At 35.8% G+C, this 14,761-nt stretch overlaps 2 protein-coding genes across 2 annotated transcripts in view; one reads left to right on the top strand and one right to left on the bottom strand.

Annotated features, from left to right (window-relative positions):
* Positions 1–14,761, top strand: part of LOC150101167 (synaptic vesicle glycoprotein 2C-like) — a 408,918-nt gene that overhangs the window by 24,474 nt on the left and 369,683 nt on the right. The gene's annotated exons all lie outside the window — the stretch shown is intronic.
* The window catches only part of LOC150101168 (glycine receptor subunit alpha-2-like), a 135,947-nt gene that overhangs the window by 10,921 nt on the left and 110,265 nt on the right, over positions 1–14,761 (bottom strand). The window contains exons 5-6 of the mRNA XM_090401187.1: positions 7,718–7,800; positions 5,531–5,665 (exon numbers count right to left, since the gene is read on the bottom strand). Coding sequence (XP_090257313.1) covers positions 5,531–5,665; positions 7,718–7,800 — 218 coding nt within the window. The remainder of the gene's footprint in view (positions 1–5,530; positions 5,666–7,717; positions 7,801–14,761) is intronic.

Genomic DNA, 14,761 nt, shown 5'->3' with positions numbered 1-14,761 from the left:
CAAAGGAAGACTCTTATTATTTTTAAATAAAATTTACTCAACTGGTATCCCCCCAATAGAATGGAAAAAAGCAATTGTGATTCCTATCTTTAAGAAAGGTAATAGAGATGACCCTAAAAACTATAGAGGTATCAGTATACTAAATTCATGTTACAAAATATACAGCAGAATCTTAAATAACAAACTAATGAAATATTCCGAAAACTTTATTCTAGAGGTACAAAATGGATTCAGAAAAGGACGATCATGTATAGACCCAGCCTTCTGCCTAAAATTAATAACAGAGAAAAGAAGAGAATATAATTTAGAAACAAATATTGCATTTATTGACTTTGAAAAAGCATTTGACAAAGTTAAAAGAAACATATTATTTAACATTAAAAGAAAGACAAATACCAAATTATATCCTAAAAGCTGTCACAAGTATAATCAAATACAAATAAGATTAAATCATGAGCTATCATATACAAGAGAGATAAATCAAGGGGTCCGACAGGGATGTCCCCTCTCAGCAACTCTTTTTAATATCTACTTAAATGAAATAATAATAAAATGGAGTAAAAATTTACATCAAGGAATTAACCTTTCACCTACAGTTAACTTAAACACTCTCCTCTTTGCAGACGACCAAATAATAATTACAAATTCTGAAGATAACTTACAGAAAGCTATTTTAAATCTAAATGAGATATCCAAAGATTATGGTATGATAATATCAACGGAAAAATCAAAAACTATGGCCTTTAAAGGGCAAGATCCAGCAAGAACTAAAACAGTATTAGATAACAAGATCTTAGAACAGGTGAATTCATTTAACTACCTAGGATGTATGATCACTTATGAAAATGAAAAAGATATAAACATAAAAATTGCAAAATATTTAAAGATAACAGGAGTAATTAGCTCTATATTTAAACCAAACCTAGTTCAAAAACAAACCAGGCTAAAAGTATACAATACATTAGCCCTACCGGTCTTAATGTATGGAAGCGAAATCTGGACAATAAAACCAAAAGACAAACAAAGATTAACAACAGCAGAAATGAAGTTTATGAGAAAAACTGCAAAGTATACCCTATTTGATCACAAAAGAAACGAAGATATTATGAAAGAATTAAACCAAGAACCAGTAATTGAAAAAATTAAAAAATATAAACGTAGATGGATGGAACACGTTCAAAGAATGAAAACAGAAAGATTACCAAAACAAGCCTTAAAGTACAAGCCATTAGGAAAAAGAAAACCAGGACGTCCTCTTAAACGATTCAACGATGACTTCTAAGGCCGGAACAGGCCATACTAGGCCTAAATCCTTGATACGTATGATGATGATGATGATGATGAAATCGTTTTGGTGAGAAGAAATTAGTGAAAGGAAACAAAATCATGCTTGAATCAGAAGAGAAAGCAAGCTTCCTGGAGACTGATTCAGTTGTAGATGTACTCTTATCCGCTACAAAGTGCCAGCAGTTAATGTTAATCATAGAAGAAATATTTGATTTCGTGTGAGGATCTAGTTGTCAACATTGGTTATAAAATGAGAGAGAAGCGGTTTCAGCAAGAGACAAAACAAAGCTTACGAAGAGATATTGATGATGTACTTGAATCTTTGATGGCTTAAGTACAGTTTTTTTTTTAATTGTAGTTTATTGTTTTTTATTTTATTTTTATGAAGAGAAATTATTGTTATTATTACGCCTAAAAACACTAATATACAAAGCACTATGCCAAAATATACTAGGATACGCTATAACAACGTGTGCTTTCTGTTCACCTTAGAAACTAAATAGATTACTGTCGCTACAGTACAAAATGATAAAACTGATCTTTTGGAAACAAAGCGACAATAACGACTTTATATACACTTCAATGTCAGAACACAAAATACTGACAGCAAAACGTTTATTTAACTATGCAGCTCTGCTAAAACATTATTTCGATGCCAACTACTGGACAGTCAGAAATACATATCGCATAACAAGACCTCAGACAACTAATTATATCACACATAAATACAATAATCACTATGGAAAGGCCACGCGAAACTTCTACTTCCCAAACATGATAAACAAATTACCTTTTGAATACAGAAATCTTACAAACTACAATAGCCTGAAAAGAGCTCTAACAAGAAACACGCACCCAAAATACCATACAAACGCAATGAAACAATATATTCGTTCAGGCTTCAGTTCAGCGACGCATCAAGACATTCCAAGTCGTCGTCGCGTGCGCGCGCGCGCGCGTGTGTGTGTGTGTGTGTGTGTGTGTGTGTGCGTGCGTGCGTGCGCGCGCGCGATTTTCTCAGTCAACGGCTGCAGTGGAAATCAAGCCAATTAAACATAGATTTCATTTCATAGTTTCCCAACACAGCGAATAAACCAATAAATAATAACTGATATCATCTTAAGATAAGCTCACAAATAAGCTTCGAGGATGAAAGCTGAGAAAATACATCTCATCCAAGATAAAATAAATAAATAAATAAATAAATAAATAAATAAATGTATCATATGTAATCAAATGCATGTAATGTACGTATCACATGTAAACAAATGTATGTAATATTGTATCATATGTAATGTATGTATCATATGTTATAAATTATTATAATTATTATTGCGAAAAAAATTATTATTATTAGAATACATGAATGTATCAAATGTAAAGAAATGTATGTAATGTTGTATCATACGTAAACAAATGTATGTAACGTTGTATCATACGTAATCAAAACTATGTAATGTATGTATCCTATGTAATAAATTATTATTATTATTATTAAAATAATTATGTATGTATTGCATCTGAGACGATAAAATGTTAAAAAAAAGTTGTTGTACCGGAACCCCATGAGTCCGAAGACTCGTCGCTGGAACCCAAACTATCTACACAACAGTCAAACCTCTCCTTGAACCTATTAATAGATAAAGCACTCAGAACTGATTCTAGCAACCCATTCCACTCATCCACAACTATCCAAGGTAGACGATGCATTATTGCATACTTGATTCTTAAGTGTTAGTGTCTAACTGGATCGTTTCCATAAAACTTCCATGGCACAGGCAACACAGAATTCAGAATCTCAATATAAGGCTACTCTTTATTTATCTTAGCACTTGAATAAGGAAATACCGATTCAATCAAGAGAAAGAAATATTCTTACACTGTAATATTACTACCACCTGACTTTAACTGTGGGGCGGCACTCGCTGGCAAATTATATTCCCCTGGCACTAACAACATATCCAAAAACTTTCATCTAATTAGAAGAGTATGCATCATCATTCTTCGTAACATTCTAGCGGTCTCTTGTTCATAGTATATGAAGTACCGTGTTTCCATGGAAATCAAGGCCATAGTCAGTTCGTGATGTGCTGGTAGAAGATTCCACATTTGTATGCGCCTTGAATTCCTGGTTGGAAGAATCCACTGATACAAACGAAAGAAAGAAAAAAGATCATTTCCAGCGCTCTCATATCCCATTCTCTCAACTACACAAACGAACACTACACACGCACCCATATTTGATGCTGTAATATGGCAGCCTACGTTAACATTCCTTTGGTTTTGCACTATTAATCCGCGGCGCAGGCACGAGGACGTAGTGACATTTGTGTTCCCATTAGAAAGATCTAGATCGAATATGTTCTAGATATCTAAATACATCTTACAATTAGAAATTCATAATTCGTGTCCAGTTGTCAGAAACGCACCCGTGACGAGGAAACATCCTCAACCTCCCCAAATGAAAGTAACACATAGTGAAGACGACGTCGACATACATTGTATGGTCACTGTTCACCATCTCTGTGACGTGTTACGATGAATTCTCGTCAGGTAGTTCTATGTGCGCTGTTCGTAGCACTAATAATATCAATCATAAGAATATGCTTGTTGATTTTTTTTTCATTAAGGGGATAGTGGGAATGCCGAACGAAACCATAACATGCTGGATCAGTTAGTGCTGGCTATTCGTCACCAACATCGTGTGTTGGTGGGACTTAATGCTGCATGCATAGCTCAATCGATATCGACGTCCCATTCGGCTGGGAAAGATTCTTCGTAGGCTCAAATTCCGTCAAGGAAACTTTAAAAGGGATTTCAATTGAAAGTGAATTTAGGCGGTCTCATACGGCGGTGATAGAGTTTTCATCCTGCAAAATAGACACTGACTGGAACAGCAACACACGCAATTAACAAACAATACAGTTTCTTTGGTTATAATTCAAAACAATTCCAGCGTCGTTTCTGGACTATCATCTGTAAAGTACTGATCTTGCATCCAGTAGGAGCACTGGAAAACGTTTCGCTGCATTCAACACATTTTCTTGTTTACAGACATTTCATACCGATTTTATCTATTCTGGGATAGATGTCACGGTGAGAGAGATGTCTGAATGTGTCTAGCGACTCTATGGAAAAATGAAGTGTGCCAATGTCAATTTATGATGTATGAAATTCATCTTGGAAAACAGCAAACCGGCCAGAAGAACACATGCAGGTTATTGCCATAATACATTGGCATCACTTGTTCCGGTAATACATAACAGTAGGTACCTATTTACTCACCTATCTGCCGCTCAAGACCGACCGATTCTGTAGTGACTTTTCCCCCTAGGAACGACTTGGCTTCGAATCGCTTTCACGAAGCGAGAAGCCATTACAACAGTTTTTCAAGTGGAGGCTATTTATAGGTCTCGTCTCGTCTATTCATATTTATATGAATAGACTCGTCTCGTCCATTCATATTTAACTAAATTTAAAAATTTTAAGTGCCACTTCTTCATGGAAGTTCTGATTCTAAACGAACGTATGATATCCGACTTAGGCAATAGCCAGTTATTTGATATTGGTACTTGTTACCTCCACGAAGTCCCAGGACTCAATCGCAGGGAGTCACTTCATCTCATCTTCTCCTTCCATTCTTTGGAGCAAGTTCTGTTCACATTAGGATGTAATTTCTGAAAATTATAGTACTGGAGATTAGAATAATGTTTTCTCTTTAATCCCAGCTTTCGAATTCATCCACAGTATTAAAAAAGGTCTAATAACCTTTCGTCCATAAAAGTACATAGAATGTATTACAGGGTCAGGGGCGCGCCAGTAGTGTCCGTCGCCTGTGTGCAAAACTTTAGTTGGCGCTCCTATACCCAGTAGCACGCCAGTAGTGTCCGGCGCCTGTGTGCAAAACTTTAGTTGACGCCCCCTATTCCCCACCTCCAATAAAAAAATCACTTTAAAAAAAAACGTTTTTTTAAGTATTTCCTCGTCTTTGGCTCCTTTACTATCTTGGCGCCTGTGTGTGCATATATATATATATATATATATATATATATATATATATATATATATATATATATATATATATATATATATATGCACACACACACACACACACACACACACACACACACACACACACACACACACACACACACATATATATATATATATATATATATATATATATATATATATATATATCCGTATGTATTATAAGAAAATAAATCTAAGAGATATTTCATACCTGTATCAATCGCTCTTGTAAATCCAGCTATTTTAAATCCAGTAAGATCAAATTCAGGCAATTCGAGGGGTTGGTCAATCACTATAGGATCTTTTTTCTGCCATTGAATTTCCACTTGGTCAATTGTTTGGGCATCTGAGTAAAAATACACTATGTTAATTGCTACTGTAGATAATCATTAACAGTTATTAATAAACATTCAAATTTGATAATGTTTCATTCAAATAACGAAACACTATTACCCAGTAGTATTATTTAAGAATAAGTGGCTACTTATTTCAAGGAAGCATGAATACAATAACTTTTAGGTAGGAGATGAATGTCATCATCCAATGTGAGACCATTCACCTCCCCGCTTACTAGATGTCTGAAGTGGCTTAAAAAGTTCCCTGTTTGGTCTCTGGAGTAGGGTTTTCGGACTATGTTAAAAATAAATGAAAATTAGCAAAAAATATGTAAAATTGATAAAAATAGAAAAAATATCCCTAGTCCACCCACGGTAAAATTGTACTATAGGTTTGCAAATAACCTTTTTTACTATTTCTTATTTTATTTAGTTATTTTTTTGTTCCAGAGGAAAATTTTAGGACGGTGATTTAATTATGCTACTCTGAAAAATATTTTATACTTTCTGGAGAATGCATGTGGAAACCATTATTTAGGTTCTTAGCTCAAACTATATTTAGAGAAGAAATCCTTTCTGAACTACGTGTGTGGCCAAACTATCCTATCCTTCTCGTCCGTCCTAAGACGGGTTGAGTCCCCTCCTAAGGAAGGGTTACTGGCGTATTAATACAGCCCATTCGCCACTCCTCTGCTGCATCCCTTAAGGGCGATATTCGTGACTGTATCCGTGTGTGTTCACGGGGTCGGTTTGCCTGCTTGCGGGATGAAAAACCCCAGATAAACTGGCGGAAAAAACCCTACTGTCCACGCCCAAGACCGACTAACTTGGCTATGGCAGAGGAAAATCCTTAAGCTCCTCACGTCGTCGACGGGAATCGAACCTAAGACACTTCTTCCCCAGGCATATGGTTGCAAAGCGCAAAGCCACCTAGGCTAACCGCGTGGCCAAACATCCTAAAATAAAATTTGCAAATTTACTTAAAAAATAATGGCTATATTTCATTTTGAGACCTAATGCCGAAAAGCTAAGAATGAATAAAAAGTTAATAATAGATGGCTATAGGAAATGCGTATGCGTGTGTGCATATATGAGCATATATATACAGGGTGTTCGGGATAAATTTGACAGTTTCGTAAGGAAAAAGAAAATCTTCTTTGTATCTATTAAATTTAATGAATTGACAAAAAAACATTACAGGCAGAGTTAATTACAATACTATCAACAAGATTTACTCAAAATAACCACCATTAGCATCGATCACAGCTTCAATTCTGCTTCGGAACCTCGAACAAGCTGATGCTACAGTCTCCCTGGGAAGGGCCGCAAAAACTGTTTTAATTTTATCCATTAACTGGGCTTTTGTATTACTGGAAGTGCGATTGGTGTCTTTTTCAACTGCGCCCCATACAAAATAATCCATGGGGTTAAGGTCTGGGGAGTTTGGAGGCCAAACATTTGGACTGGTGAAGTCGTAGAAATTTTCAGACAACCATTTTTGACTTTTCCCAGAGGTGTGGCAAGGGGTCGAATCCTGCTGCCATACATACGGCCTACCATTGGCTACCCTTGTTATCCAGGGCTTGACTACAGTTAGCAACTCCACGAACAAAGCCCGAATTCCAATGCCAGGGTTCTTCAACACCTGTTCCTGCAGATTTGCGAGGAATTCTGCTGTACGAACGCAATCAGATCGTCTGCTAGGGATCTTTCTTCTTGCTACATCCTCGTAGTCACCATTGCAAGTCTCTAGTTCATGCCTGATTGTTTTTACTGTATTCAGGGAGCATTGGGCAGCAGTCGTAATATCCTTATTTTGATGGCGGGCACGAATCATCATGATACAAGTTATTCTCTTCCATGATTCAGGTGGGATCCAGCTATCCATCCTTTCTGACATCTTGTATATGAATGAAGAAGGGTCCAAACTTTTAAATGAAGAGAAGTGTGTGTTAATACATGTAACTTACGGAAAAATATAATTAATTATAAATATGTCAAATTTATCCCGAACACCCTGTATATATACACACACGCACAAATTTATTTTTAAAATTACTTACATGATCCAAAAACAATGTGACAAGTCTGCGTGTCCAGTGGATAATGGCGAAAGGACATGTGACAAGCCAATTTTAGTGTTAGCCTGTAAAATAAACGTGCATTAATGAAAAATAAACAGTTCACATAAGAAGAGAAATTTCTGTTTCAAATATTACTTTTGATAATAATAATAATCCTTGACAACTTGTAAAGATAATAATAGTTGTGGAATATGGTTCTATACGCATATTTACTATATAAAATATGAAGTGTATTAAAATAATGCTGACATAAATTATGTGTTAACACATAAATACACAAATGTTAAGTAATCGCGCAAGAATTACTGTAAAAATTAGCTAGTTTTGAATTGAAAAACACATTAAGTGGTTGAACAAACATGCGATGAGTTGTCATAATAACACATAAAATTATGTGTTATTTGTAATTTGCTTTTAAAATATTTATGTATTATTAAAATAGTGGTCTTCAATTTTGTTTAATGAAGTATCATTCAAAGAGAAGATCACATACGCATGCTCCATAAAATAGAGCTGTGTTCAGAATTTCCAAAAGCGGCTCATATCCACAGTGAAGTAGATATGTAATGTTTACCACTGAGGGTTAGTCGCTTTTCTGCAAAAGGGGTGTTTGGGAGAGGTATACCAGATGAATTCCTAACCCGTAGAGTAATTTTCCTATCTTTTTTTTTTTTTTTTTTTTTTTGGGCGTCGTAAGGGCTGTATCATATATTGTGGCACCAGAGAATGAATTCAGGCAAGTGTAGTCTGCGAAGAATAAAATTAAACACTTAGTTGGAACTTTTGTATCCAGTGTGTACACGATTTCAGCAGACATCGCAAGTACCTTATATAAATAAAGTGTGTCTGAAATCAGATGGCGTGCACACTCTTTTTGATTCTTGTGGTGCTTAAACACATTATGTAGTTATTTCTAGCAGCAAAGTGTTGTGAGCTTTCGTCCAAAGTTTTCCTTCCCTACCTTCTCTGATTGTGCACAGTTACTTTCGAACGTAGAATTGCGTGTTCGGTAGGATGGATTATACAGGTATTTCTTATTTTTATATTTATATGCACTGAAAAGTTATGGTTAGATAATTTTTTTGTAAATAGAACGACTTGTATATATATCGATAAGTTGATGATATTATTCTTGGGTGTGGTAGAGATAATGTGACAGGAAAGAGTGGTATATCCAACATGTTACGCTATAAAGAAGTAAGTCTCAATTTTCTGATTTAGAAAACACGGCACATCATTACATACTGTATTTTAAAATTTCTAGAAATCGTTAAAGAAAAACTTTTCTACACATAGACAATTCAGTTATTAATTTATATAATTATTTAAAATGTTGGCGTGTGTATAATCCACAATCCTATTACAAAAATAATTTATTATGAAAACTTCATCAATTTTAGGATTTTTATTACTATTATTAATCACATTGGAAGGTCTGAATTCCCTGGATTTTCTAAGTACTAAAAGAAGCAATATCATGTAAGGGTAACCTATAATTATAAATTTAATTTGTAGTATTTCCAATCTTTATTTTAGCACTGTCATCCACTTTGCGACAGTTTTTTTTCTAATAGAAATGTTGAGTGTATGTGCAGGGGAAGATTTCCCACCCTCTATCTACTACGTTAAATTGCTATTATGCTTTATACTCCAGTTTTATAGGCTCGAAAATGCTCTTAAAGTTGAGTTCTTAATCTCTACTTACTATTAAGTTATTGTTTTCAAATCTGAAAAGGATAAATTATTTAACTTGTGTTATCTCAGAAAGGCTGATCAGCATTACGTAAATCAAAATGCAGCCATTTAGCAACTAGTTATGTTCATATGCACAAACTGGTTTTTGTTGAAGTGACTTAAGACCGAGAAAATTGTAGGAAATTCCCATAAATTCATTTTTAGGATAGCTTTTCTTAAAAATATTCATAGCATTTTAAAAGTTTTTTCATCTTTTTTGTATTAACTTTTTATAAAAATTAGTTGGTTAGACATACTTATTTATTTATTTTTATTCTGTTTCGCAAACGTTATTCGTTATTTAGATATCAAATTCGTTAAGAGCAAGCGAAGATATTTCATTCACTCTTTACTATCTGGAATATACGTCAGTAGTTTCTTCCGTTTTTTTCATTAAGGAAATAGTACATTATAAAATTTGATTTCCGCCTGTAAAATCCAAATTGCTTGTTTCTAAAATAAAACCTTGCACACAAAAGCAATCTCAGATCAGTATTATGAAGATAACTATAAATCAAGGATTGATATAAATATGGTATAAAATGGTATAAACAGTGAAAAGGTACGTTAATGAGAATTTCATCTTACAAAGTGACCACTTCTGTGTTAGAAAATATCGAACTGACATTAAAAATGTTATACATTCTTATGAAAAATACTACACCACTTGTACAACAAAACACTCGGTAATATTTTAGATTGTCAGAAAAAAACGATTCCTGTTGAACTGTATGAAATAATGCTAACATAAGCACTCAAAAAAATAAATAAATCGCGAAGCAAAGAATATAACAAAAAAAACATTTACTCTAATGAAAGGCGCTTTTAGTGATCGGTTTTTGCAAACATAAAAGTCGAAATTTATTAGACCGAATATCAGTAAGATTCTCATGAAATCGGTTCGAAATCCAGAGATCAAAAGCACTGATCTGCTGGAAGAGTATAAATCTGCCCTCAGTTAGAAACAAAGCGCTGATGGTTTTCTTTAGACATGAAGAGACCCTTTGCTCTATCCCAGGAATTGCTATTAAAATGAGGATATTGGGATTAGGAAAAATTGTTCGAAGTCATTTTACTAGTTAATGGAAATAGCAGACAAACTATATGTCATTAGAAGAAATAAGTCCCATATAAGTCATTCTTAATGATTTCTGTAAAATGGTACCCTACAGTAGCATTTACAATTTCGCTGACTAAACTGCTTTAACTTTAAGTTGTACCAGATGAGTAACTACACTTAACAAATTGCTACCTCTGAAAATTAAAAATACCTCGATATAAGTTTACAATGTATAAATATACATGAATATCAGCAACAGCGTAATTCGTGTCTTTATAGGCACATAAGACTACACATTCAAACACACCTCGAGGATTAGACTTAAAGTCTAATCCTTGAGGCATAAATTAACAAAAACAAAAAATGGAAAATCGAGGAACAAACAATAGTAGAGTAGTCTGGCACGAAAAAAAAATTAACCAAAAACACGTATGTCACATTGAATAATTCTTTTTCTGATTCCCATCTGCCATACGGCCGGGGGAGGGTAGCTATATGCTACCATTCTAGGGAGAGATGATTATGAGCAAGGTGGTTTCCCGTTGCCTTCCTTGCCGTATTTATGACTGTAACCTGTATGTTCACGGGGCCGGTTTGCCTGCTTGTGGGATGAAAAACCCCAGATAAACTGGCGGAAAAAACCCTGCTGCCCACGCCCAAGACCGGCTAACTTGGCTATGGCTGAGGAAGATCCTTACGCTCCCCATATGAGCAAGGTGGTTTCCCGTTGCCTTCCTTGCCGTATTTATGACTGTAACCTGTATGTTCACGGGGCCGGTTTGCCTGCTTGTGGGATGAAAAACCCCAGATAAACTGGCGGAAAAAACCCTGCTGCCCACGCCCAAGACCGGCTAACTTGGCTATGGCTGAGGAAGATCCTTACGCTCCTCACGTCGTGGACATGAATCGAACCTAGGACACTCCTTCCGCAGGCATATGGTTGCGAAGCGCAAAGCCACTAGGCTAACCGCGCGGACACAATGAATAATAATAATAATAGAAATTTGAATATAAAAGAATATAAAAATGCGTAAGTCACCGTAGAATTCTTCTGAGCATGCGTTCACCTTGCAGCTAGGATAAAATTCTATTGGGAAATGTGTATAATAACGGTTTCATTTCTCAAACTTTTAGCTCGGAGGAGAAAGACAATCGGATGACCGAAAAAGTTTTTTTTTAAGCAGTTTGAATAAACGTCCAAATTTGAACGTACAGTTATTGCAAGAGTTTGGTATTATGCCATTGAATCCTGTGGCTAGTGTTGTCAATATCATGTTGACTCCAACCAGATTTATGAGGTTTGATAAGCCAGATATGACTCTGGTATTATGGGATACTTTTTTTTTTTGACAGATCTTCTCGTTTGTCTAGAATAAGACGACTTGCAAGAACGTGGTACTTGGTAAACACCAGGTAGTAGAAACGGGGATACTCTTTTGGACAATTGTGAATTTGATCGATGGGCTCGGAGGTGGCGATGAGTTGGAATTCCTTCAAAATATTTGCTAGTCGCTCAGAAACTTCTTTTCTTTTGAGGAAGTTGGGAGAAACTTGTTATTCTTAGATCATAACTGTCACAACATACGGCTGCGTGCTTGATAATTTACAATTCTTGTTGAAGAGATACTTCCCAGGAGCCAGTTCCATCTAACTACAAAACGATACCGAATATTTCTTAATTATGCATGTCTGAGATGCATGGTGCCTGTGTAGATGAAATACGATTATAGTGTCCCGTAAAAGTTGTTTTACAGTAAACAGAAGTTGAAAGTGAGTGTGTGTTTATTTACATTTCCCAAGTGTTTTATCCTGACACTATGTGACTGCATGCTTATGATTCTGTTGTAATGCACGTATTTTTCTATTCCTTATTTAAACTTCGCTTTTGTTTCTTCAGCTCACACTGATCTTTCTGGTTGGCAGCTGAACTATTTATGTTATTATTACTGACGACAGATTTAAGCTTCTTTCCGCTAGGTTTGTAAAGTTAGTTAAGGGAGACATTTTGGAATTATGGAAGGTGAAATTTCCGGGGACGATTCTCGCCGTTTGGGTAATTATTGTGTCGATCAACTTTCACAGATATATAATCAGAAAGGTCGGTGTAGTCCTAGTTAGGTGAGAAGAGAAGGCAGAAGAAGAAGGAGGCAAGGAAGTCTTGTTCCAAAGCAGATCATATAAAAAGGAAACAGTTATTTATCTTCTTAGTGGTTTTACAAAAGCTTACAGCCATTTAGCTTTTCGTGCTTTCATGTTCACGAAATTAGGAAGTAATTCAATAGAAATCAAGGCAAAACTTGGAGAAATATTTCATCACATGTAATTTTTTATTATTTTTAATTGCGAAAATGATCGCCTGCCATGCCGACGAAACTCAACAGAAATATTCAGTAATACTCAAATTTTGGGAATAAGTTGCTTGAACGAATTAAGTGTTTCATGAGGATTATGGAATTGGAATAATTCGGACTTGTATGATAAATTTTTATAGGCACGTTCATTTCTAGTGCATTGACATCCATATTATCACTCTGATAAATAACATGAAACTTATCACACACACACACACACACACACACAAAACGAACCAAACAAAAAAAAGTGCATAGATGGAAAAGCATCAACATGAATTTATTATATACATTGCCATGAAACCCAACGGACAATACACAGCTTGGGCTTTCAATGTCTGCCTCACCCATTCTATTCGCAAGACCTGGTCCCATCTGACTATTTTCCATTCCCAAATTTAAAGAAACACTTGAAAGGAACAAAATTTACTACAGATGATTATGTCATATCTGCAGCTAAGAACTGGTCTGTATACAAGGAAGACTTTTTCTCAGTGGATTGCAAATGATGCAGCAGCGTTGTAACAAGTGTATAACACTTCGTGGGGGAATATGCAGAATAATATGTACTATTTCATTAGACATATGAAGAGCCAAAGGCTTCAATTCGGCGACATATAACTTGTTTAAGTTAAGGGATATATATCCCATATCGTTTCTTAGCCGAATAAGAAACTCAGAGTTTCATGCCGAATATAGTAGAAACTATATAAAGTTCGGCGATTCAAAGCGTAAGCAAATTCCTGGATACTACAGCAACTGACGCTTAAGGTAGTGCAAGCTGAAGCAACTCATGTCTAAGGTGGGGCAAGCTCCGATCACTATTCTTAATATTTACCCATAATGTGAACTTAGCTCCTAGAAGCTCTATTACTGTTCACATTATGAGAGAAGGTCACTACCCAGACCGGTTTCAACCTTTATTGAGGTCTCATCAGTGAGTAGGTAGACCTAGTTAATATCAAGTTTGTAGCGAACAGAACTTACCACCCTTCTATGAGTATTGCCAAGAGATGTCCTAATAATTCGGCTAAGAAACGATATGGGATATATGGGATATATATCCCTTAACTTAAACAAGTTATATGTCGCCGAATTGAAGCCTTTGGCTCTTCATATGTCTAATAATTTATTAGGACACCTCTTGGCAATACTCATAGAAGGGTGGTAAGTTCTGTTCGCTAAAAACTTGATATTAACTAGGTCTAGCTACTCACTGATGAAGCCTCAAAAAAGGCTGAAACCGGTGGGGGCTATTATGAGTTCGCGCTCTTAAGGTTTTTGCCTTAAGGGAGCAATTTGAGTCTCCTGGGAAATTGTTCTCCGGCACGGCCCGCTGAGGGGTTTTGTCAGTGAATGCTTTTCTTCGGAATTTGAGCGGTTCTGCTCGGTGGTGGCGTGTGGGTAGAAGGCCATCACTGAGTGGATCCAACGCTGAGATGGACGGTCTTTCGCCCACGATTGAGTGGCCTAGGGATCGTCCAAATTTTTAGAGACGGCTTTACTTTTTCATAAGGTTGAAACCGGTCTGGGTAGTGACCTTCTCTCATAATGTGAACGGTAATAGAGCTTCTAGGAGTTAAGTTAACATTATGGATAAATATCAAGAATAGTGATCGGAGCTTGCTCCACCTTAGACATGAGTTGCCTCAGCTTGCACTACCTTAAGGGTCAATTGCTGCAGTATCCAGGTATTTGCTTACGCTTGGAATCGCCGAACTTTATATAGTTTCTACTATATTCGGCATGAAACTCTGAGTTTCTTATTCGGCTAAGAAACGATATGGGATATATATCCCTTAACTTAAACATGCACTATTTCAATTCCTTCATGGTGATTATCACAACTTTTTAGCACACCCTCGTATTGTGTTATAC

Source organism: Typopeltis vanoorti, chromosome 12 (genome assembly GCF_054136105.1).
Source record: "Typopeltis vanoorti isolate ZY-2024b chromosome 12, IOZ_Tvanoo_1.0, whole genome shotgun sequence".
NCBI lineage: Eukaryota > Metazoa > Arthropoda > Arachnida > Uropygi > Thelyphonidae > Typopeltis > Typopeltis vanoorti.
This window is presented reverse-complemented; position numbering and strand designations above follow the sequence as displayed.